Below are 27,204 nucleotides of genomic sequence, written 5' to 3' on the forward strand. Positions count from 1 at the left end.
ATCCAGAAGAGGAAGAGAAGGATTCTTTACTGTAAGAGCAGTGATTGTGTGCAGCTCTCTGCCAGGAGGAGTTGTCATGGGGATTCCCTATAAGAGCTGTAGAGGGGCCTGGATGTCTGTCCTGAGTGTAATAATATTCCAGGTTATGGCCCCAGATTACTGGAGACGGTTATTGATCCCGGGATTTCTACTGATTGTCAGATCTGGAGTCGGGAAGGAATTCTTCTCCCTAAGTGTCTCTCTCCATACACAGGATTACACAATAGTGAGGAAGACACCGGGGGAGGGTGTGACTCCCATCATCCATCTCCAGGAGTCAGGAGGGCGGAGCCCGGGCCCCATCACAGAGCCTCCCCCGCACCCCCCGATACATGAGAGGAAGAAGAAGAAGATCCTAGAGCTCAGCAACAAGATGATTGAGCTGCTGAGCGGAGAGGTGACTGCTGGGACATTATACAGGGCAGCACTGGAGGATTCTGGGTGATGACCGGAGAGGTGACTGCTGGGACATTATACGGGACAGCACTGGAGGATTCTGGGTGATGACTGGAGAGGTGACTGCTGGGACATTATACAGGACAGCACTGGAGGATTCTGGGTGATGACCGGAGAGGTAACTGCTGGGACATTATACAGGTCAGCACTGGAGGATTCTGGGTGATGAGCGGAGAGGTGACTGCTGGGACATTATACAGGACCGCACTGGAGGATTCTGGGTGATGAGCGGAGAGGTGACTGCTGGGACATTATACAGGACAGCACTGGAGGATTCTGGGTGATGAGCAGAGAGGTGACTGCTGGGACATTATACAGGACAGCACTGGAGGATTCTGGGTGCTGAGCGGAGAGGTGACTGCTGGGACATTATACAGGACAGCACTGGAGGATTCTGTGTGATGACCGGAGAGGTGACTGCTGGGACATTATACAGGACAGCACTGGAGGATTCTGGGTGATTACCGGAGAGGTGACGGTTGGGACATTATACAGGACAGCACTGGAGGATTCTGGGTGATGAGCGGAGAGGTGGCTGCTGGGACATTATACAGGACAGCACTGGAGGATTCTGGGTGCTGAGCGGAGAGGTGACTGCTGGGACATTATACAGGACAGCACTGGAGGATTCTGTGTGATGACCGGAGAGGTGACTGCTGGGACATTATACAGGACAGCACTGGAGGATTCTGGGTGATTACCGGAGAGGTGACGGTTGGGACATTATACAGGACAGCACTGGAGGATTCTGGGTGATGAGCGGAGAGGTGGCTGCTGGGACATTATACAGGACGGCACTGGAGGATTCTGGGTGATGAGCAGAGAGGTGACTGCTGGGACATTATACAGGACGGCACTGGAGGATTCTGGGTGATGACTGGAGAGGTGACTGCTGGGACATTATACAGGACAGCACTGGAGGATTCTGGGTGATGAGCGGAGAGGTGACTGCTGGGACATTATACAGGACGGCACTGGAGGATTCTGGGTGATGAGCAGAGAGGTGACTGCTGGGACATTATACAGGAAGGCACTGGAGGATTCTGGGTGATGACCGGAGAGGTGACTGCTGGGACATTATACAGGACAGCACTGGAGGATTCTGGGTGATGACTGGAGAGGTGACTGCTGGGACATTATACAGGACAGCACTGGAGAATTCTGGGTGATGAGCGGAGAGGTGACTGCTGGGACATTATACAGGACAGCACTGGAGGATTCTGGGTGATGACCGGAGAGGTGACTGCTGGGACATTATACAGGACAGCACTGGAGGATTCTGGGTGATGACCGGAGAGGTGACTGCTGGGACATTATACAGGACAGCACTGGAGGATTCTGGGTGATGACTGGAGAGGTGACTGCTGGGACATTATACAGGACAGCACTGGAGGATTCTGAGTGATGAGCGGAGAGGTGACTGCTGGGACATTATACAGTGCGGCACTGGAGGATTCTGGGTGATGAGCGGATAGGTGACTACTGGGACATTATACAGGACGGCACTGGAGGATTCTGGGTGATGAGCGGAGAGGTGACTGCTGGGACATTATACAGGAGAGCACTGGAGGATTCTGGGTGATGACCGGAGAGGTGACTGCTGGGACATTATACAGGACGGCACTGGAGGATTCTGGGTGATGAGCGGAGAGGTGACTGCTGGGACATTATACAGGACGGCACTGGAGGATTCTGGGTGTTGACGGTGTCGTTGTCAGGTTCCTATAAGGTGTCAGGACGTCGCTGTCTATCTCTCCATGGAGGAGTGGGAGTATCTAGAAGGACACCAGGATCGGTACCATGAAGTGATGATGGAGGAGCTCCGGCCTCTGACATCACCAGGTGAGAGGAGACTCTTGTTGGCTCCGGTGGATGTGATGACGTCTCTCGGCCTCGTCCTATAATAGATGATTTTTCTCCAGGCTCGCTCTGGTTTTCTCTACATTTTCTCACAGCTTTCATTCCCTGATTCTTCTCTTCTGATCTGTGAGTCGTGGTTTCTCCGCTGTCGTCTTCATCAGTCTTGAGTCTTCGTCCTCGGTGGCTTCTTTCAGAATCTTTCATCTTCCTTAGAGTATCGGTCACATTTTGTCTGCAGATGTCCCAGCTGGTGATGAATGAGCCTGCTCACAACTGCTCGGTACTTGATCGAGTATCCCTTGTGCTCGAGTCCCCACTCTGCATGCATCGCTGCTGTTCTTTAGCCACTAAACATGCAGGGATTGCCTGCCAATTATGGTAATGCCGCAGCCATGTTGGTTGTGGCATTACTGTGATTGGCCGGCCGCATCACTTCATCGGGTCTATATGCTCGCCACACTCTACCCTGGAAACAGAGTAGGAAGAGTTACTGGAGAAGGGAGAGTTTGCATTACAGGCCTTGCTGCTGAAACCTAAAACAAAATAGTCCTTTTCAGGGCTACTTCTATGGTCGTGTGTGATAATGGCCGTAATCTGGTGATCTGGTGGCTTGGCAAGCTCGCACTCGTACCATGCCTGGCCCACCTACTCAACTTAGTGGTTCAGTGCTTTCTGAAAGCCTACCTAGATTTACCTGACCTTCTTGAAGGTACGCTACGTGTGCTTCCATTTCCGCATGTCACCTACAGCTGCTTCCAGATTGGCTGTGCTGCAGCAATACTTGCAAGTGCCAGCTCACCGACTGGTGCGCAACATGACCACACACTTCAACTCAACATTATATACAGTACAGACCAAAAGTTTGGACACACCTTCTCATTTAAAGATTTTTCTGTATTTTCTTGACTAGGAAAATTGTACATTCACACTGAAGGCATCAAAACTATGAATTAACACATGTGGAATTATATACTTAACAAAAAAGTGTGAAACAACTGAAAATATGTCTTATATTCTGGGTTCTTCAAAGTAGCCACCTTTTGCTTTGATGACTGCTTTGCACACTCTTGGCATTCTCTTGAGCTTCAAGAGGTAGTCACCGGAAATGGTCTTCCAACAATCTTGAAGGAGTTCCCAGAGATGCCCTTGGGCTCTCATACCACCCTCATGGAGTCGGTTTCTAACCGTTTGTGCAGACACATGCACATTTGTGGGCTGCTGGAGGTCATTTTGCAGGGCTCTGGCAGTGCTCCTCCATGCACAAAGGCAGAGGTAGCGGTCCTGCTGCTGGGTTGTTGCCCTCCTACGGCCCCCTCCACGTCTCCTGGTGTACTGGCCTGTCTCCTGGTAGCTCCTCCAGCCTCTGGACACTACGTTGACAGACACCGCAAACCTTCTTGCCACAGCTCGCATTGATGTGCCATCCTGGATGAGCTGCACTACCTGAGCAACTTCTGTGGGTTGTAGAGTCCGTCTCATGCTACCACGAGTGTGAAAGCACAACCAACATTCAAAAGTGACCAAAACATCAGCCAGAAAGCATTGGTACTGAGATGTGGTCTGTGGTCCCCACCTGCAGAACCACTCCTTTATTGAGGGTGTCTTGATAATTGCCAATAATTTCCATCTATTGTCTATTCCATTTGCACAACAGCATGTGAAATTGATGGTCAATCAGTGTTGCTTCCTAAGTGGACAGTTTGATTTCACAGAAGTTTGATTCACTTTGATTCTGTTGTTTAAGTGTTCCCTTTATTTTTTTGTGCAGTGTACTTATATATAGAGTATATACCGGTGGGGGGGGATGTTGCGACGAGACAGGAGTGGGCACAGGCAGTAGCTTCTGCTGCAGCTACCATGTGTGCCCACTACTAAAGAGAATGAATATTCATTCCTCTCCACGCCATGGTCGTGAATATTTATTTTATTTACAGTGGTGGCCAAAAGTATTGGCACCCCTGCAATTCTGTCAGATAATACTCAGTTTCTTCCTGAAAATGATTGCAATCACAAATTCTTTGGTATTATTCTCTTCATTTCATTTGTCTTCAATGAAAAAACACAAAAAGTCCTAAAGCCAAATTGGATATAATTCCACACCAAACCTAAAAAAGGGGGTGGACAAAAGTATTGGCACTGTTTGAAAAATCCTGTAATGCTTCTGTAATTGGTGTAATTAACAGCACCTGTAACTTACCTGTGGCACCTAACAGGTGATGGCAATAACTAAATCACACTTGCAGCCAGTTAACATGGATTAAAGTTGACTCAACCTCTGTCCTGTGTCTTTGTGTGTACCACATTGAGCGTGGAGAAAAGAAAGAAGACCAAAGAACTGTCTGAGGACTTGAGAAACCAAATTGTGAGGAAGCATGAGCAATCTCAAGGCTACAAGTCCATCTCCAAAGACCTGAATGTTCCTGTGTCTTCCGTGCGCAGTGTCATCAAGAAGTGTAAAGCCCATGGCACTGTGGCTAACCTCCCTAGATGTGGACGGAAAAGAAAAATTGACGAGAGATTTCAACGCAAGATTGTGTGGATAAAGAACCTCGACTAACGTCCAAACAAGTTCAAGCTGCCCTGCAGTCCGAGGGTACAACAGTGTCAACTCGTACTATCCGTCGGCGTCTGAATGAAAAGGGACTGTATGATAGGATACCCAGGAAGACCCCACTTCTTACCCCGAGACATAAAAAAGCCAGGCTGAAGTACTTACCTGAGAAAGCCTAAAACGTTTTGGAAGAATGTTCTGTGGTCAGATGAGACAAAAGTAGAGCTTTTTGGGAAAAAGCATCAACATAGAGTGTACAGGAAAAAAAAAGAGGCATTCAAAGAAAAGAACACGGTCCCTACAGTCAAACATGGTGGAGGTTCCCTGATGTTTTGGGGTTGCTTTGCTGCCTCTGGCACTGGACTGCTTGACCGTGTGCATGGCATTATGAAGTCTGAAGACTACCAACAAATTTTGCAGCATAATGTAGGGCCCAGTGTGAGAAAGCTGGGTCTCCCTCAGAGGTCATGGTTCTTCCAGCAGGACAATGACCCAAAGCACACTTCCAAAAGCACTATAAAATGGTTTGAGAGAAAGCACTGGAGACTTCTAAGGTGGCCAGCAATGAGTCCAGACCTGAATCCCAGAGAACACCTGTGGAGAGATCTCAAAATGGCAGTTTGGAGAAGGCACCCTTCAAATATCAGGGACCTGGAGCAGTTTGCCAAAGAAGAATGGTCTACAATTCCAGCAGAGCATTGTAAGAAACTCATTGATGGTTACCGGAAGCAGTTGTTCCCAGTTATTTTGGCTAAAGGTTGTGCAACCAAGTATTAGGCTGAGGGTGCCAATACTTTTGTCTGGCCCATTTTTGGAGTTTTGTGTGAAATGATCAATGATTTGATTTTTGCTTCATTCTCTTTTGTGTTTTTTCCTTGCAAGCAAATTAAATGAAGATAATAAGACCAAAGAATTTGTGATTGCAATCATTTTCAGGAAGAAACTGAGTATTATCTGACAGAATTGCAGGGGTGCCAATACTTTTGGCCACCACTGTAGTTGCGGGCACATGTGATCGCTGAGCTGCTGCAGGAAGTGGCTGCTGCAACTTAAATGCAAGAGAAACATTCTGGCACCGCGCTGTTTTTTGAGAGGATCAATCACCAGGACATAATTCAGACTGTCAATTATTGTTAATAGCTTTTTTAATTATATCTGACATCGGACTAAATTTGAAAGTTAGAATGAATTTTTGATCTTCTTTTTTATCCTTTTAATAATTCATTTTGAGTTTTTTTATCGGCTTTAATTGGCACCTTCTGGAGAGTGATAAAGATCTGACTGAAAGAGCCAGCAAAAAACCAATAGTTTCCTATAGACGGAGCTGCAATCTGAGACCTCCTGGTGCACAACAGATTCCAGGAGGATTCTGCTAACTGGTTGGAAAGTGGTTTCTCCAAAGGGGAACTTTAAGTGTGGGCATTGCTCCTTCTGTATATTTCATAGAATCGATAAATCTTTTAGAATAGGACCTGTAACGCACAGTCAAGGACTTTATTTCTTGTAGAACGAATTATGTACTTTACATAATCACATGTCCCTGCCAGTTTTGTTATATTGGCAAAACCATTAGACCTTTATTTGTTCGGTTCAGGGAACACTATAATTCTACAGTATCAAAGAAAGGTTCCCCTAGATTAATCCAGCATATCTCCGAATGCCATAATGCCGACCCGACTGTGCTACGTTTTGCAGGGTTAGAACATGTCAGACCACCAAGGGAAGGAGGAGACCGCAAAAAAATACTATTGCAACATGAGGCTAGATGGCTATTAAATTCTGAAGCCCAGGGCCCATTAGGGTTGAATGAGAAGGTAGATCTGTCAGTTTTCTTATGATACCTCTATTTTTTTGTCTGCTTCATCTTATAATGTTTTTTCAGCTTAATGATGGAAAATGTTTTTATGCATATCATTATGTTTTAATTTATTCACACATGTGTTTGTATTGGTTTAAAAGGAAGTGAACAGGTGTGTCACTTACTTTGGACCCGTTGAAGCGCCGGAAGGCAGCGAAACGGCCGTTGTCCCTTTTTTCCTCTCCCCCCGCATACCCTCCGGGGTCTCAGTCCAAGGCTGCACGCTGAAATGCTCCGCACACAAAAATAAAGGAACGTTTTAAAGAAGACTGGGTGAGTGCTGCCTTTCCTTCTATTCTGACAGCTGCAACTTACACTTCGCTATTAAGGAGAATGATTATTCACTCCACTCCACACCCAAATTCTCGGCGTGGAGAGGAGTGAATATTCCTGCAGCTGAGGTGAGATGCAGGCAGACAGGACGCAGCGCTGGAGCAGAGGAGAGGAAGGTGAGTAGGAGTGTTTATTTTTTTTCAACTGTGCAGTGATGGGGGGGCCATGCAAACCAGGATTGGGGACGAGGGGGTGGGGGCCATGCATACCAGGATTGGGGATGAGGGGGTGGGGGCCATGCATACCAGGATTGGGGACGAGGGGTTGGGGGCCATTCATACCAGGATTGGGGACGAGGGGTGGGGGGCCATGCATACCAGGATTTTGGTTGAGGGCGCAATGCTTGGGAAATTTACCAGTAGCTGCTGCATTTGCCACCCTAGGTTTATACTCAAGTTAATAAGTTTTCCCAGTTTTTTGTGGTAAAATTAGGTGCCTCGGCTTATGCTTGGGTCGGTTTATACTCGAGTATATACGGTACTGGTAAATGGTAACCGCCCCCCCCCCCTCAATCTCCATAACGGGGAATTAGGAGAGAAGAAACTGATGGATGGAAATGTGGAGCTTTCCTCCAGCTCCTCTGTGGTTCCATCCCTGGTGGAAACGAAACTTAGAGAACTTGTGTTTCTTAGTACGGCTCCTTCATCTGACTGACGAGGGTCTTCTCTGTCCCTCTCCTCAGGGTCCTCATCCTCCGAGTGCAGAGAGCATTAGGCTTTGGCCTCACTGATTATCACTTCATACTTGAGGCCACAATGTGCTGGGACCTCGGTACCGGGGGTGAGGACCACAACAATGTAATTTATTCCCTGATACAAAAACATAGAATTACCGGTTCTGAGAGACGAGTCTCATATATAGACAGATACACGGCAGGTCATGTATTCAGTCTCTGTGTCTCCACAGATGGATCCAGGAGGAGAAATCCACCAGAGAGATGTCCCCGTCCTCTGTATCCCCAGGACTGTCCAGAGGAGAATCACAACATCCCGGAGGATCATCAGGTAGATGACACTGAAGTCCCCACAACATCTGACCATGAAGTGATGGGACCTGAGCTCATCTTACATGGTTCTTTTTAGGGTGAAGATCTGATTGATATTAAGGTTGCGGTTATACATGGAGCACAAGAGGCGACCGCAATATGGGCCGATCAGCAGGGTGAGGAGGGCAGACTGTCATGTCTATTCTGTGGTCACCTTCTACTACTCCCATCATCTCATCATCACATGACACAATCTGTTTCGTCACTGTGTGTTTCCTACAGATGAATCCAGGAGGAGAAATCCACCAGAGAGATGTCCCCGTCCTCTGTATCCCCAGGACTGTCCGGAGAGTCATCAGGTAGACGGTGCTGAGCCCTGTACCGGATCTGTATATGGGGGGACATTTCTGATCGAGGTCATAGATGTCACAGATTTTGGTGGTTTCTTGTATTGTGCTGATTGTTACATCTGATATATCAGGAGGAAGATCCGACAAAGAATAACGTGAAGGACGAGACAGAAGAAGAAGCGATGACGAGGGAGGATCAGCCGTGTGTGAGTGACGGGAAGGAGGAGATTCCTGTAGATGTTTCCACAGGTATGTAATAATGACGGGCGTGTGATGATGACCGGCGTGTGATGATGATGATGATGACCGGTGTGTGATGATGATGACCGGTGTGTGATATCGTGTGGAGTCTCCGGTGCAGTGAAGCTTTATCCGCTGTCCACATCACAGCAGAAGCGTCCGGTGATGGCGCGGCTGCTCCTGTAGAGTCCGGCTGTGCACCGATGAGTAACGGGGCCGCCTCCACACCTCTTCTTAATGATTGAGGAAGCACATACAGTGGGTACGGAAAGTATTCAGACCCCTTTAAATTTTTCACTCTTTGTTTCATTGCAGCTATTTGGTAAATTCTAAAAAGTTCATTTTTTCTCATTAAAGTACACTCTGCCCCATCTTGACTGAAAAAAAACAGAAATGTAGAAATTTTTGCAAATTTAATAAAAAAAAAAAAGACTGAAATATCACATGGTCATAAGTATTCAGACCCTTTGCTCAGACACTCATATTTAAGTCACATGCTGTCCATTTCCTTGTGATCCTCCTTGAGATGGTTCTACTCCTTCATTGGAGTCCAGCTGGGTTTAATTAAACTGATAGGACTTGATTTGGAAAGACGCACACCTGTCTATATAAGACCTCACAGCTCACAGTGCATGTCAGACCAAATGAGAATCATGAGCTCAAAGGAACTGCCCAAGGAGCTCAGAGACAGAATTGTCTATTTCTAACACATTCCTCACATGTAATAAAGCTGTCAATCAGTCGCAAATCATGCACACGGGAGCGATTCAACCATATCACCAAGCAGCTGTAAATACTCGGAGCTCGGCCCGAGCATACTCGGACAGAACATACTCGCTCAACACTAGTTATGTCATTACATGACTAAAAACTGACGAGCTGAATCCTCCTAATCTCTATGGAGAAACTGGAGGTCAATTTTCCCTGTATGAGGCAAAAGTCTCTGGCATGGGGAAGAGGGGTTAGCTGTGTCAGTGGAGGGTGGGTGTCACGCAAGGTTTCGGAAAGACTTAGTGCAACACAAATGGAAGAGGGAAAGGGGAGAGTGGAGAATTCCTAGGTTGATTTAGCATCACCCTGTCTCCCCTAACGTCCCTGTATTGGCTCTTCACCAGTCGTCACGCGCGTGCCTCGCCCTGTCTGTCCCTGGTGTATGGCTAAGGGTAGGGAAGGGAGGAGATGAGCACTGGTCGATCTCCACTAAACACTATAGACAACAAGGGTAGACAAACAGGGCAATTGCTTAGCTTTAGACGACTCCAGACAAATGCGCTTTTTTTTTCTCAAGCTCCAGAGAGGAAGAAGTACTGCTCTTGCTAAAGCCTTCACCAGTAGTAATGAATATCACTGGCACCTCCCTCTGAAACACAGCAGGTATTTATACACCCAGGCAGGGTGTTAATTAGCCAGAGGAAGGTAGCCACTGGGTCCTAGAGACAACCTCTAAGAAGATGTCTGTAATGTCAAACGTAGAGATGTTCTTCAACCAACTGCAGGGCGACTGTCTGTCACTTCAGACACACCGGTGACAGTGGGGTACACTTATTACTGCACTCCCCATGCCACTGCACTGGCCGTCCTGGAAGCCGGGGGAAGGGACCACCGATCTGATCTGAGGGGGCAGCAGAGGGCAGAGGACCCCATAGGGGACTGTACAGGGAAATGTGTAGTGTTTGTTCAGTCCCAGGGTGGAGGGTCGCTGTAACTGCGGTAATACAACTAATCCAAGCCAATAACAAATATATTTAGTTTTGTGTTTCCAAATTCTGATAAGCGATGTATTGTTACATGGTGACAGTATTCCTCATTGTTCCCATATAATATACACAACGTCCTGATCAGTCTTTATTACACAAGAATAAGAGGAATAAACTTCATGAATCGTAAGAATAGACGAGATGGAAATAGGAAACTTTGTCCCCGGAGTCTCCACAGAAATCTGCGTATTTCTTATTCCGTCTCAGGATTCTCGGTTCCGGGGTAAAATCTCTATTCAGTTAGGAAACATTGTTCCATCACTGAGATCGGAGGTGACGGACGCTACTGATAAGATTCTGTGTAGGGGGAGGGGAGAGGAGGGCGGGGCTAGAGGCCGAGCTCCTCCCATCTACATAGACTCTGACCAGTAGTGACTGTCCTCTCCTATCTCAGTAATGGGAAAGTCTTCTCATAGCGCCCCCTGCCCCAGCTCTGCCCCAGGTAACTGACGCACAATCACCGGCCGGCCACGTGATGGAGATGTGATTCATCAGAAGAGGCCATCTTCTCCTGCTCCATCATCCACTCCTCACACTCTCTTGTCCATTACAAGCACTTTTAGTGGTGGACAGGGGGAGCATGGGCACTAACCATCCAGCATTAACTATTTCAGTACTTTGTGCTACTGTAGGTTTTTTTTCCTCTATGGACCACGGTGCATACTGGGTAAACCAGTTTGTCTGAAAAGTAATCTGAACTAGTTGCCTTGACGTACGTTTAACCATTTTTCCTGTTTCCAAAACAAACTTTAACCCCTTTCTGACCTTAGACGTAGTAATATGTCCCTGTGGCCTGGTACTTACCAACCTTGCACGTATGGATACCTCTAGGCGATTTTGTGCACACACGATCACCGCCGGGTGTCAGCTGATTCTGACAGCCAGCTCTCAGTGCTAGGAGCAGCGATGCCCGCACCACTACCGGCATTGTAACCCTCTAAATGCTGCGATTGCAGCATTTAGCAGGCGGGCAGAGGTACAGAATCCCCTCTGCTCTTGGATCTGAGAACCCGAGACGTCATTATTCTGTCCCCGTGGCTGCCGCTCTTAATATGTGGCTATGTGAGGCGGGGTCTCTTCACCTGTACTTACAATGGCGATGGTCGCAGAGAGCTTCAACTCAGCTGCAGGCACACACATTGTGAAGAATCCAGAAGAAGGTTTAATTTTCTTGAGAAATCTTGTGAAATGCATACAACAGCAGCAGGTAAAAAAGAACTTTACCTGAGACCGGGTACAAGCACATGAGCTTCTAATGGAGGATACATGAAGACGTGAAAAGAAGGCGGGACAAGGAGGGAGGGGTTGATTCGCTATCTCTCTTACCTCATGTGCAAGCATCAGAGGACCTTAGGTATCCATGGTTACGACCACTAGCAGCTAGCCAACTAACTGTGACTTTATCAGTGGACGTAACCATGGATACCTAAGGTCCTGAAGTGTCTGCACATGAGGAAAGAGAGATAGCGAATCAAAAATACTATACTACATTCCTAATTGGAGATATTTACTAATATTATTATTATTATTACACCTACAACATATTGGGATAGGATCTTGGAGATGGGAATACCCCTTTAAATGTTCATTTTTTCTTTCACATTCCAAAAATTCCTGTGAAGCACCTGAAGTGTTAATAAAGTTCTTGAATGTGGTTTTGAGCACCTTGAGGGGTGCAGTTTTTAGAATGGTGTCACTTTTGGGTATTTTCCGTCATAAAGGCCCCTCAAAGTGACTTCAAATGTGACGTGGTCCCTAAAAAAAATGGTTTTGCAAATTTTGTTGGAAAAATGAGAAATCGCTGGTCAACTATTAACCCTTATAGCTCCCTAACAAAAAAAAAATTGTTTCAAAAATTGTGCTGATGTAACGGAAACTTGTGGGAAATGTTATTTATTAACTATTTTGTGTGATGTATCTCTCTGATTTAAGGGCATGAAAATTGCAAAATTTTTGCCAAATTTCCGGGTTTTTTTCACAAATAAACGCAAGTGATATCGAAGAAATTTTACTACTATCTTGAAATACAATATGTCACGAAAAACCAATCTCCAAATCAGGGGAATCCGTTAAAGCGTTCCAGAGATATTACCTGAGACAGTGGTCAGAATTGTAAAAATCGGCCTAGTCATTAAGGTGCAAACAGCCCTGGGGGTAAAGGTTTAAAGACGACTTGTCACTTGCTCCAAAAATGTAGTTAAAACCTTGGAAAAAGCCCCAAACTTCCCTTATTCTTTTCCTGTTTTGCACTGCATCACTCTATTGTAGAGACATTCATAGTGCATTCCGGAAGGAACAAATATGTGAAATCTCCACTTTGCAGTCCAACTGGGCTTTCTTCAGTGTCTTCTTTGGGGACATTCGCTTTCACTCCTCCCAGATGCTACTAATCATAGCTTGGCACCTGATCTAGCAGTGTGAAGCTGCCATGCTGTGATTGTCAGCATCTGGGAAGGCCGGAGAAAGCGAATGTCCCCGGAGACGACTGAAGAGCTCAGAGATTTCACATAGTGCGCTCCAGCAGGAACAAATGTGAATATCTCTGCAATGGAGTGACGCAGTGCAGTACAGAAAAGAGCAGAATTAGCAGAGCGCAGGGATTTTTACAAGGTATTTAACTTTGTTTTTTGTTTTCTAGTAAGTGACAAGTCCTCTTTAAAGTGAGACTGTAATTAGGATTTACCCCCTTAATGTGCCTTCTGTGCTATTTCAGTCTTTTTCTAAGGTTTACTATCATGCTCTTAGGTGTGTTTTAGACATGATTATGGGGGCTGGAGCTTGACTGCTCCTGGATGTAGGGCCGCCTTTGTGACTCGTCAATTTCATTTACATACAGTAATAAAATATTAAAACTCCATTTTGAATTGCATGGACACTTTTCTACACTAAGGGCATGATAGGAAGCTTGCTACAAGAGTGAAATGGCACTGATGGTACATGAAGGTGTAAATCCTGATGACAGGTTCCCTTTAAGAGCTGTCTGCTGTCTAATTTCTGCCACCACTGACTTGTGCCAATGTCACCAGTTTATAAGTGTTATTCACTTTATCTGTCATTGTGTTAATGTTATGGCATGTAGTTGTCTTCCTTATTACCGGTACTTTCACTGACGAGGGTCTTCATTGTGAGCTCCATAAAATACATTTATAAATCTCTCTTGTGTTGAAGAAAAAAATCACATCCAATCTATCTTTCATCTTCATAGGAAATCCTTGTGAGAATAACGGTTTATCACTAAATTGTAAAAAAGAAGATATCAGGAAGGAATCTAATGGAGGAAACCTCTTCACCCTTCCTGCACCTTCTGGACTTCACAGCACTTCACTTTCTTATAATCCTCCTAATCATGAGGAACCCTCTCCTGAGCAATCTCACATTGTTACCACAATTCCAGGTGGCAAAGTCAATACAAGACTTAAGTGTGACAAGCAACTTACTAAAAGCTCAGCTCAGACACAAAGAAAGCACAAAGGAAAAAAGCCATACTCCTGTTCAGAATGTGGGAAATGCTTTACAAAGACATGTAATCTTCGTACACATCAGAGAATTCACACACGGAAGAACCTGTATTCATGTTCAAAATGTGGGAAATTCTTTACATGTAAATCAAAATTTGTTGTACATGAGGAAATTCACTCAGGAGAGAAGCCATTTTCATGTTCAGAATGTGGGAGATTCTTTACATATAAATGGAATCTTATTACACATCAGAAAATTCACACAGGAGAGAAGCCGTATTCATGTTCAGAATGCCGTAAATGCTTTACAGGTAAAAGGAGTCTTATTACACATCAGAGAATTCACACAGGAGAAAAGCCATTTTCATGTTCGGAATGTGGGAGATGTTTTAGATATGAATCAAGATTTGTTACACATCAGAAAATTCACACAGGAGAGAAGCCGTATTCATGTTCAGAATGTGAGAAGTCCTTCACACATAAAGGGAGTCTTATTACACATCAAAGAATTCATACTGGAGAGAAGCCGTATTCATGTTCGGAATGTGGGAAATGTTTTAGAAGTAAATCAAGTCTTACTACACATGAGAGAGTTCACACTGGAGTGAAGCCGCATTCATGTTCAGTGTGTGAGAAACGTTTTATACAAAAATATAATCTTGTTTTACATCAGAGAACTCATGAAAGAAAGAAATTGTAATTATGTCCATTGTGTTTTATAAATATTAATAAATTGTGGGAGACCTGAGCGTGTCGTAGATGTATTTTCAGGGTAGTTGAAGGTGTTGGAACACTTTACACTTTAAATTTTTGCTGAATTGATTTGGTTCCAAATTATATTTTATGGACAAATCAAATACAAAACAAATATGGGGAAAAAAATTAAAATTATCTGGATATTTCAAGAGGACCTTCCACCAGCTTGAGCATGTTAAATTGGTCACATCATGGCATAATAGCTGCAGAGCTCAATAAAATATATATATGAGTTTTATATGTGAGGGGAGGTATGTGTCACACAGGATGCTCTCCTGTGTGAACTAAGACCTACTTCATTTTTCTGCCAGCGTGTTATATGCTGGTAGATTTACTCTGTTAAAGGGTGTGCGGTTTTATGGGAATGGCAAAGAGGGCGGGACACCATTCCCCCTACCTCCCCTCAGGGTGTGGCTGAGCAATGTGTAAAAGCTCAGTCCTTTTTTTCTTTTTTTTTTTTTGTTGTCTGGAGTGTGGTCTGGAGAGGGAAGTCTCCAGACAGTATTGTGGAAGCTGCAAAGCTTGTTACCTATGCAGTTTATGCTATCGAGAGCGGGCGGAACCCGCTCACCTATGGACTGAGCTATACTTTGTTTTGTTTTCCCGTTTAACCCAGAGGGGTCTTGTTTATTTTTCCTGTGGATCCCTGCATGAGTTTATGCCAGATAATAAACCAGCGAAAGGTAACCTGAGAACGTGTGACCTGAGTCTGCCTCCGGGAGAGCCGAGCGAGTCGTCTTGCCACAGTTGGTGTGAGATTGCGTGCAGGATTCCAGGAACACGTGTACCTGCCACAAAGACCGGTGGACTGTCGCCCCGGCGAGGGGCCGCAAGCGTGTGCAGTGTCCATTAATGGAGTAAAAGTGCTTGGGCTGTTGGACTCCGGGAGTCTGGTGACCTTGATCAGAGCAACCCTTCCCCACCAGTTGATCCCTTCCAAAACCCTGGGCGTTCGGTGCATCCATTGTGAAGCCAAGGACTATCTCGTGGCTACAGTGACAGTGGGGACAGACTGTGCTGCCCAGTCCCATGAAGTCGGGGTAGTGAAGGACCTGATACACCCCGTCATATTGGGCCGTGATTTTTCCTTATTCTGGGACTTGTGGGGGAAGGGAACTGGACTAAGTAGCATGGGGAAAAGCCAGGTCCTTGAAGAAGAACCCCCGACGAAGTCTTAGATGGAGGAGTTCCCACTGTGCGTCCTTGCCGGTGACGAGGGTGAGACGGTGACCAACTTCCCTGCGTTAGATATGTCCAGAGAGAACTTTGGGACTGCTCAAGTTCGAGACCTGACCTTAAAAGGGGCGTTTGACCAGGTTACTGTATGTAATGGGGTTGCCCAAGAGCCGGGGGCCGACACCAGATTCCCCCACTTTGCAGTGCAGGGGGAGTTGCTATAACAGGTGGCCAAACTGAGGGGTGGTGAGATAGTGGAACAGCTGTTAGGGCCGGGGCCATACAGACGGCGGGTGCTAGATATGGCCCATTCACATGTTATGGGGGGACACCTAGGGGTCGAGAAAACTCAGGAGAGGATACTGAGAAGGTTTTATTGGCCAGGGTGTTATCGAGAAGTTCAAAACTATTGTAGGTCCTGCCCCACCTGCCAAATAACTGCTCCCTCCTCCCACTTCCGTAGTCCCTTAGTCCCACTACCTGTGATAGATTCCCTTTGAGAGGATTGCCATGGACCTCGTGGGCCCCTTAGTTAAATCAGCTCGGGGCCACCAATATATCCTGGTCGTCATGGAATATGCGACCCGATACCCTGAAGCAGTTCCCCTAAGGAACTCGTCCAGTAAAAGTATAGCCCGAGAGCTGGTCCATATTTTTGCTCGGACAGGTCTGCCAAAAGAGATACTGACAGACCAAGGAACCCCCTTCATGAGCAAGGTGATGAAGGAGCTTTTCAGAGTCCTTCAGATAACTCAGCTTTGGACCTCGGTTTATCATCCACAGACTGACTGCCTAGTGGAACGCTTCAACAAGACCTTAAAGGCGATGCTCAAGAAGGTCGTGGAAAAGGGAGGGGCGAGACTGGGACTACCTGCTCCCATTTCTGCTTTTCTCGGTCAGAGAAGTTCCTCAAGCCTCCACTGGCTTCTCTCCATTTGAGCTCCTATATGGGCGGCATCCAAGAGGTCTCCTAGACATCGCCAAGGAAACTTGGGAGGCTGAAGTCACGCCACACCGGAGTATCATCGAACATGTCGCCCAGTTACAGGAGAGAATGTCAAAGGTGATGCCCATCGTGAAGGAACATCTCCTCCAGGCGCAGGAAGCCCAGGCGAGGGTCTATAACCGGTCGGCGAGACTAAGACAGTTCCAGCCCGGGGACCGTGTTTTGGTGCTGATCCCTACCGTCGAGAGCAAGTTCCTCGCCAAATGGCAAGGTCCATACAAGGTGGTGGAGAAAGTCAGCGAGGTTAATTATAAAGTCCACCAGCCTGGCCGAAGAAAGCTGCATCAAATATATCATGTAAATTTGCTCAAGCCGTGGCGGGACCGTGAACCTGTGGAAACTCCTTGCCTGGGAGCCGCACCAGAAGGCAAGGTGGAGGAGGTCACTATTGCAGAGACTCTATCACCGACCCAGAAGCAACAGTGTCGAGAATTACTACAGCGGAATCGGGAGCTGTTCTCAGAGTTGCCGGGGCATATTCAAGTGGTAGAGCATGATGTGCTGACAGAGCCGCACGTACGAGTGAATCTGAAGCCGTATCGGATTCCGGAAGCACACCGGGAGGTGATCTCGGCTGAGGTGAAGAGGATGTTAGACCTCGGGGTAATAGAGGAGTCAAAGAGTAGGTGGTCGAGCCCAATCGTCCTCATGCCGATACCCAATGGAGAGTGGAGGTTTTGTAATGACTACCGCCGGCTGAATAAGGTATCCAAGTGTGACGTGTACCCGATGCCCCGCGTCGACGAACTCATCGAGAGGCTTGGACTGGCGAGGTACATCACCACTCTTGACCTGACGAAGGGCTACTGGCAGATCCCCATGTCCCAGATGGCTAAGGAAAAGACGGCTTTCTCAACACCTGATGGGTGTTTTCAATACACACGGATGCCGTTCGGACTACAGGGGGCCCCAGCCACGTTCCAGAGGGCTATGGATCGGATCCTAGCCCCACATAAGAAGTATGCCACAGCCTACCTCGACGACATTGTGGTCTTTACCCCAGACTGGGCTAGTCACCTACCTAAACTACAGGCCGTGCTGGAGGCGCTAAGGAAGGCAGGATTTACAATAAATCCGAGAAAGTGTGCCATCGGAAAGGAGGAGGCCAAGTACCTGGGCTATGTTGTTGGGAGAGGCTAAATAAAGCCGCAAATCAAGAAAGTGGAGGCAATTCAAACCTGGCCGCAACTGCTCTCGAAGAAGCAGGTGAGAGCATTCCTGGGAATGGTGGGATACTACCGGCGGTTTATCCTGAATATCGCCATGATTGCCGCGCCACTAACAGATCTTCTAAAAGGCACCAAATCAACCATGGTGAAATGGACGGAAGAAACGGAGACCGCGTTTCAACAGTTGAAGCTAACACTGCGCAAGCAGCCGGTCCTGGTCGCGCCAGACTTCAAGAAAGAATTTGTGGTCCAGACAGACGCTTCAGAGGTTGGTCTAGGAGCCGTACTCTCCCAAGAGATAAATGGGGAAGAACATCCCATTCTCTATCTAAGCCGAAAGCTGTCCTCCTGCGAGAAGAACTACGCCATAGAAGAGAAAGTGTGTTTAGCAATAAAATGGGCCGTGGATACACTGAAATATTACCTACTAGGCCGTAAGTTTAAATTGGTATCAGACCATGCCCCGTTGAGATGGTTGAGGGAGAAGAGGGGTAAAAATGCCAGGGTAACTAGATGGTTCCTAGAGCTTCAAGAGTTTAACTTTCACGTAGAGCATAGGCCCGGGAGGTTATATGAGAATGCAGATGCCCTCTCTAGGATTCCCTGCCTGGTGTCAGAAGGTGCCCAAACCCCCGGCTTTGGGCAGAGGGGGGGAATATGTGACAGTGTCACTGGTTTTATATGTGAGGGGAGGTATGTGTCACTCAGGATGCTCTCCTGTGTGAACTAAGATCTACTTTATTTTTCTGCCAGCGTGTTATATGCTGGTAGATTTACTCTGTTAAAGGGTGTGCGGTTTTATGGGAATGGCAAAGAGGGCGGGACGCCATTCCCCCTACCTCCCCTCAGGGTGTGGCTGAGCAATGTGTAAAAGCTCAGTCCTTTTTTTCTTTTTTTGTTGTCTGGAGTGTGGTCTGGAGAGGGAAGTCTCCAGACAGTATTGTGGAAGCTGGAGAGCTTGTTACCTGTGCAGTCTGTGCTACCGAGAGCGGGCGGAACCCGCTCACCTATGGACTGAGCTATACTTTGTTTTGTTTTCCCGTTTAACCCAGAGGGGTCTTGTTTATTTTTCCTGTGGAACCCTGCATGAGTTTATGGCTGATAATAAACCAGCAGAAAGGTAACCTGAGAACATGTGTCCTGAGTCTGCCTCTGGGAGAGCCGAGCAAGTCGTCTTGCCACAATATACACAGGGTGGTCCAAAAGTAGGTGGACAGAAAGTGTAATAAGGTTATGAAGGGGGAGATTTATCAAACATGGTGTAAAGTGAAACTGGCTCGGTTGCCCTTAGCAACCAATCAGATTCCACTTTTCATTTCTCACAGACTCTTTGGAAAATGAAAGATGGAATCTGATTCGTTGCTAAGGGCAACTGAGCCAGTTTCACAGATCTAGTTTTCACAGATAGATCTCCCCCAAATCTGTTTTCTTTTCAGATAATTCAGATAACACACGATGGCAAATAATTTAAATACAGATCAAAGAAAATGGATTTTAACAGAGTATTGGAAATCTCAATGCTGAAACCGTTAGAGCAAATTGGGTTGAAACATTTGGTACTCGAGCCCCAAAGAGACAAACCATTTACCGCATTTGTGACAAATTCAATACCACTGGCTCCATCCTTAATGCTCCAAAAACTGCTCGACCCAAAACCGTCTGTACAGAAGATAATAAACAACTTGTTGCTGAAACATTTGTTCAGAGTCCAAAAAAGTCCACAGAAGAGCCTCTCTGGAACTGGGAATTTCACGAGCTTCTATCATGTGAATCCTGAAATCTATTGGGTGGAAAGCTTATCGTCCACGTCTAATTCATGGTTTATTGGAGGATGATCCAGACCGGCGGCTGCAATTTACTGAGATTATGCTTAACGAAATTGAAGAAAATGCAGTAATTTTAGATAGCATTATGTGGAGTGATGAAGCTTCTTTCACATTCTCCGGCCATATTAACAGACATAATTGTATTTACTGGTATAATGAGAACATGCATTTAACATTAGAGCAACAACTAAATGAGCCTGGTCTCAATGTTTGGGGGGGGGTATTTCAAGTTTTGGTGTTTTAGGACCAATATTTTTTGATGGAACAGTCACAGGAGATAAGTATCTCGAAATTCTAATGAATCAAGTTGTTCCCCAGTTACAGCAACAGCCTAATTCACATGACCTTTATTTCCAACAAGATGGGGCCCCTCCACATTATTCAAGAGTGGTCCGCGAGTATCTCCATGAAACAGTTCCTAATAAATGGATTGGCTGAAGAGGCCCACTTGATTGGCCGGCACGTTCACCAGACTTCACCCAAATGGATTTTTTTCTTTTGGGGAGCACTCAAGGACAAAGTTTATAGTCGAAAACCAAAAAGTGTCAGTGATTTGAAAAGTTCCATAAGAGATGGATTTCAAGACATTAATTCCCAAAGAGACTTGTGCAAAAAAGTTTGTCGAAGCGAAAGAGGCGACTTCAAAGCTGTGCAAATTGTAATGGAAAACAGTTTGAGCCCCTGCGGTGATAAGATGTAAGGGCTTTTGTATTATTGTTCAGAATAAAATGTAATTGTCAATGTTATGCTTGTGCTAGTAAATATAATTTTATTTTCTGTCCACCTACTTTTGGACCACCCTGTATGTATATGTATATATATATATATATATATATTTATTTTTTTTTTTATTTTAATCCTCCTCCCGTTGTGGAGGTATTATTATTATTATCATTATTTATTATAGCTCCATTTATTCAATGGCGCTTTACATTTGAAAGGTGTATACATTTTATTTATTTATTTATTTTACTCACTTACAGAGCGCCATTGATTCCACAGCACTTTACAGACATTATCATCACTGTCCCCATTGGGGCTCATAATCTACATTCCCTATCAGTATATCTTTGGAGTGTGGGAGGAAACCGGAGAACCCGGAAGAAACCCACACAAACATGGGGTGAACATACAAACTCCTTGCAGATGTTGTCTTTGGTGGGATTTGAACCCAGGACCCCAGCGCTGCAATGCTACAGTGCTAACCACTGAGCCACCGTGCTGCCTATACCTAGCAAAAACAATTACAGTAATTGTCATGGAAGTATTAAGAAAATATTAACAATTCTTTCTCCCCCTGAAGCTCCTTTCACCCCTCCCCTATAGTATGTGTCAAAGAACCAAGAGCTGATACTTGGCCAACTGCATCTATGCAAATTAACACACACATGAGAAATGCCTGTTAAGCAATTGTTGCCCAAAAGGTGCTACCAAACCCATTTAGCAGGTGACTGTGTCTTCTTCTGACACAGAGAGGAGAATGCAGCTCGTTAAGATCAAACGCACTCACAATAATTAAGACAATTCCCCATCTGCAGACTGCAGGATTTTCGACAGCGATACACAATATGGAATAACTAAAGTTCCCTACGTCCGATAATAACGGGACCTATATTTTTATTGGCAGGGTCAGCCAAGGAACAAGATGCTTTTTTTTCGTAGCCACAATCCCCTCCGGGGAGCTGTAGCGCAAGAGCACCAGAATAACGGATCACAGCTACGCCATGTGTGGTCTCTAAATGAAAGTAAAATCATAATAGAAAATATGGTATCACGTTTTGGCTTCTGGGATCAACCAGTGATTAGTTATCCCAAAAACCAGATCTCTTAAAAAAAATGTGCAGGCTGGAGTCCAGCCCCGTAGTGTCGGCACAGGGGGTGTGTGGGTCGGTCTCCCCTTAGGCATAGAGGATCCACGGAGGATGGATGAGTACTCTTGTTGGAAGTTACATACTTTGTGTAGCATGGATCACGTTCGCTGAACGACATCGGAGTGCTTCCCTCCACCTATATTGAATCGTCTCAGCGATCTCTATAGTAAGTTCTTCTTTAATCCTGTTTTATTTTGTGTAACTGTATATTCTGTACTGGAATTGTCTCCTTTTGTAAAACCTTGTATATTTTTCATAACACTGCCTCCCTTTTGGATTAAACATAAAATTTAATAGTTCTGTTTCTTTTGCTCTGTAATCGTTCCATCCCCCAAAGCCATATATGCTACCAGAACGCCGGTGTCCGACCAAGCCTGTATTATATTTCAGATCTGGCCGGTGGTGGCAGAGAATAACAATAATTGGACTATCGTGAAGCTGACAGTGACCATACGGGGCGTGTACACATACTACATGTGTTGGAATCTAGAGGTGTGACGCCATACGCTTACTGGTCGCTTGCCAATACCTACATAGTGAGTAGTGGGGACTGTGTGCTCGCAAATCCCTGACAAAATCCTGACACAGTGACGGCAGCAGTGAGATGTTGCGTGATCTTCCCAGTATTGTGTCTGTGGAATACCTGACAATAATCATGAACAATACAAGTCAGCAACTGGTACAGGAGGAGAGAGGACCCTACCCGCAAGGGCTCACAATCTACAAGGGATGGGTGAGGGGATACAGTAGGTGAGGGTTACTGCAGGTTGTATGCTTGTCGGAAGAGGTGGGTCTTCAGTTTCCTTTTGAAGGTTTCCACGGTAGGCGAGGGTCTGATGTGTTAGGTTAGAGAGTTCCAGAGTAGGGGGGATGGGGGATTAGCTTGTAAAGTTTAGGTTAAATTTTAACCCAACTGGGTGTTCGCAGAGATCTGTCTCTAGGCGTGGGTACTTCTTCCTCAGCATGACCTTGAGTAGTCAGAAGCAGGCAGCAAAACACTGGAAAAAAGAATGCGCCTTACAAAATAATGGCCTGATAGTATGTTCTCACTGCTGAACTGTGTTTGATTACAAAGTGTGATGAGTAGAACAGAAATGAGTGAGTGTGATGACTCTTTCAGCTTTCATTTCATAGTAGTCAGTGTTGGGGAAGGGGCCATAAAGCAAACCTGAGATGTATTTCATTACAAACACCTCTGCTGCTCTCTTCTCACGGTGCTGTCAGCTCTGCTGTATCCCCTCCCCCCACACTGACTGCCTTGAGATACTTAGTTCAGCTCTACTCTAGGTATTTATAATATAATCACTTTGCAGTGAGACCTGTGAGAACATACAGTCTGTCATTACATGTCTCGCACAGGAGAAAACCTGATCAGCGAAAGTGCTTGTTACTCGAGTTTGCATCGAGTGCTCAGATATACATCAAGTATCGCAGGTGGTCAAGCTACATGCTTGAATCCCCACCCCACATGCTTCGCGTATGTTAGACATACCAAAAAACATTTGGGGATTGCCTGTGTATGGCAGGCAATCCCCGCATGTTTTTTGTTTTTTTTCACCAACATTTGTGTAACATGAGGGACAGCAACTCGAGCACACACCTCGACCACCTGCGATACTTGGTATATATCTGAGCACCCGATGCAAACTCGAGTAACGAGCACTTTCGCTCATCATTAGCTCTTATCTATTGTAGCAGTGTGTTATTTTTCCCCTGTATGTTGGTTCCTGCTTATGATTGGTCAACATCATACAAGGGAAGAAGTACACTTTCTCTGAGAAAAAATTGGGAGGTAGGAAGAGGGAGGTAGCCACTGGGTCCTAGAGACAGCCAGCCTCTAGGAAGATGTCTGTAATGCCAAACGTAGAGATCTCCTAGAATCAACTGCAGGGCGACTGTCTGTCACCTCTGACACACCCGTGACACCAACTGAGTGCAAAACGCTTAACAAAACTTGGAAATAAATTGCACCCCCGGTCAGAAACAATATCGGTAGGAATCCCATGTAATCTTACGATTTCCTTGATGAAAATTTGCGCCAAGGTCTTGGCATTTGGTACGGGGATAATGCAATAAAATGAGACATCTTCCTGAACCTGTCCACCACCACCAAAATAACTGTATAACCTGCAGATAGGGGTAGATCAGTAATGAAATCTCCTGATAAAGGAGTCCAAGGTCTACTGGGAATCGCCAATGGTTGGAGAGACACAGAGGGACGAGTATGAGCGGTCTTAGAATGTGCACACACACTACAGGCAGTTACATACTCCTGAACCTTCTGATGCACCCCAGACCACCGAAAAACCCTGGGTAAGGAGATCTGTGGTGGCTTTACTTCCAGGGTGTCCGGATAAGACCTAATCATGATGTTCACTTACAGGTGCATCTCACAAAATTAGAATATCATCAAAAAGTTAATTTATTTCAGTTCTTCAATACAAAAAGTGAAACTCATATTATATAGAGTCATTACACACAGAGGGATCTATTATATAGAGTCATTACACACAGAGGGATCTATTATATAGAGTCATTACAGACAGAGGGATCTATTATATAGAGTCATTACAGACAGAGGGATCTATTATATAGAGTCATTACACACAGAGCGATCTATTATATAGAGTCATTACACACAGAGGGATCTATTATATAGAGTCATTACACACAGAGGGATCTATTATATAGAGTCATTACACACAGAGCGATCTATTATATAGTCATTACACACAGAGGGATCTATTATATAGAGTCATTACACACAGAGGGATCTATTATATAGAGTCATTACACTCAGAGCGATCTATTATATAGAGTCATTACACACAGAGGGATCTATTTCAAGTGTTTATTTCTGTTAATTTTGATGATTATGGCTTACAGCCAATGAAAACACAAAAGTCATTATCTCAGTAAATTAGAATAATTAGCAAAAAAACACCTGCAAAGGCTTCCTAAGCATTTAAAAATGTCTCTTAGTCTGTTTCAGTAGGCTCCATAATCATGGGGAAGACTGCTGACTTGACAGATGTCCAGAAGGCAGTCATTGACACACTCCACAAGGTCCCTGAGTCTGGAGGAAGAGTGGAGAGGCCACAATCCAAGCTGCTTGAGGTCTAGTGTGAAGTTTCCACAATCAGTGATGGTTTGGGGGGCCATGTCATCTGCAGGTGTAGGTCCACTGTGTTTTATCAAGACCAAAGTCAACGCAGCCGCCTACCAGGACATTTTACAGCACTTCATGCTTCCCTCTGCCGACAAGCTTTTGGAGATGGAAATTTCATTCTCCAGCAGGACTTGGCCCCTGTCCACATGGCCAAAAGTACCAATACCTGGTTTACACACAACAGTATCACTGTGCTTGATTGGCAGCAAACTCGCCTGACCTTAATGGGGTATTGTCAAGAGGAAGATGAGAGACACCAAACCCAACAATGCAGACGAGCTGAAGGCTGCTATCAAAGCAACCTGAGCTTCCATAACACCTCAGCAGTGCCACAGGCTGATCCCTCCATGCCACATTGATGCAGTAATTGATGCAAAAGACCAAGTATTGAGTACATTTACTGAACAGACATTTCAGTAGGACATTTCAGATTTTAAAAACAATTTTCAAGCTGTTGTTATAAAGTATTCTAATTTACTGAGATAATGACTATTGTGTTTTCATTGGCTGTAACCCATAATCATCGACATTAACAGAAATAAACACATGAAATAGATCCCTCTGTGTGTAATGACTCTATATAATAGATCACTCTGTTTGTAATGACTCTATATAATAGATCCCTCTGTGTGTAATGACTCTATATAATAGATCACTCTGTTTGTAATGACTCTATATAATATAGGAGTTTCAGTTTTTGTATTGAAGAACTGAAATAAATTAACTTTTTGATGATATTCTAATTTTGTGAGATGCACCTGTATAATCTTAAGACAGAGATTCACAGGTACGAACAGTTTACCTATAGGACAAGCAGCAAGGGCATCCCCTGAGCCTCTATAACCTTTTTCTCAAGGTCAGAACTTATAGCAGCAATAACTACTCCTTTCTGTAGTATAGGTACCAGTTCACAATTATCTCCTCCCCCAGGAAAACAACGGGATAAGGCTTCCACGTTAACATTCTTATCCCCTGGCCAGTGTTACTGTTGACTGACAACCCGGGACCAGGGGCACCTACCCTGTCCCTAACACTAGGGGCGCCCTATCTATCCCTGTTCCCCAGGTTACTTCAGATGGTGAAGATGCTGGGGTCATGTACCTTGCTGTTCACCTGAATCAGCCCTTATCTGTCCCCTCCCTCACCCAAGGAAGTGGGGAGGAATAGTGTATGTAAATACACAAACCAGACAAACAAGGTAGGACATATAGGGATAAATGAAAATACCAAACACACAAAATATGCACTCACAGACAACAGCGGGAAACACCAAACGGATTGGGAAGGTAAACAAAAATACAAGAGGAAGGAACTATGCACACAGCCAAAATTCCAAGCAGAAGTCACAGGAAAACTCTCCTTAAACGCCTCTACTAAACACCAACACCTTCACTCCTCACCAGGCAGTACATGACAGATTTCCAGAGCAGAGACTATATAGGAAAGGGGAGTGGCTGATAATAAACAACTGAGAACTTCCAAGAAGGAAGCTACAAAGACTCAAAGCTGAGATTAACTCCTGCACTGCTGAAAGAAACTAGCACCATTTAATACGAGGGAGCAGTGCTTCTATTAACTGCAGGAGTATGTGAACTCAGACGCTGAGGTCTTCTGACTCCTCTATGTCGCGATAAACCCGTGACAGTATCCCAATGCTCTGCCCATTTATATACACTGCTCAGAAAAATAAAGGGAACACTGAAATCCCCCCTCCTAGATCTGAATGAATGAAATCTTCTCAGTGAATACTTTGTTCTGTATAAAGTTGAATGTGCTGACAACAAAATCACTCAAAAATCATCAATGGAAATCACATTTATTAACCAATGGAGGCCTGGATTTGGAGTCACTCCCAAAATTAAAGTGGAGAAACACACTACAGGCTGATCCAACTTTGATGTAATGTCCTTAACACAAGTCACAATGAGTCTCAGTATTGTGTGTGGCCTCCACGTGCCTGTATGACCTCCCTACAACGCCTGGGCATGCTCCTGATGAGGCTGAGTATTGTGTGTGGCCTCCATGTGCCTGTATGACCTCCCTACAATGCCTGGGCATGCTCCTGATGAGGCTGAGTATTGTGTGTGGCCTCCACGTGCCTGTATGACCTCCCTACAATGCCTGGGCATGCTCCTGATGAGGCTCAGTATTGTGTGTGGCCTCCACGTGCCTGTATGACCTCCCTACAACGCCTGGGCATGCTCCTGATGAGGCTCAGTATTGTGTGTGGCCTCCACGTGCCTGTATGACCTCCCTACAATGCCTGGGCATGCTCCTGATGAGGCTCAGTATTGTGTGTGGCCTCCACGTGCCTGTATGACCTCCCTACAATGCCTGGGCATGC

General features: G+C 45.5%; 1 protein-coding gene across 1 annotated transcript in view; it reads left to right on the plus strand.

The window, feature by feature from the left end:
- The first annotated feature begins 257 nt into the window (after window positions 1-257).
- Window positions 258-27,204, plus strand: part of LOC141272814 (uncharacterized) — a 60,296-nt gene continuing 33,349 nt past the window's right edge. The window contains exons 1-7 of the mRNA XM_073683891.1: window positions 258-436; window positions 2,214-2,337; window positions 8,004-8,101; window positions 8,180-8,258; window positions 8,365-8,441; window positions 8,564-8,681; window positions 13,635-14,583. Coding sequence (XP_073539992.1) covers window positions 413-436; window positions 2,214-2,337; window positions 8,004-8,101; window positions 8,180-8,258; window positions 8,365-8,441; window positions 8,564-8,681; window positions 13,635-14,583 — 1,469 coding nt within the window. The 5' untranslated portion in view covers window positions 258-412. The remainder of the gene's footprint in view (window positions 437-2,213; window positions 2,338-8,003; window positions 8,102-8,179; window positions 8,259-8,364; window positions 8,442-8,563; window positions 8,682-13,634; window positions 14,584-27,204) is intronic.

Source organism: Phyllobates terribilis, unplaced genomic scaffold (genome assembly GCF_046119375.1).
Source record: "Phyllobates terribilis strain yellow unplaced genomic scaffold, ASM4611937v1 Scaffold_1__5_contigs__length_1240528914, whole genome shotgun sequence".
Taxonomy (NCBI): Eukaryota; Metazoa; Chordata; class Amphibia; order Anura; family Dendrobatidae; genus Phyllobates; species Phyllobates terribilis.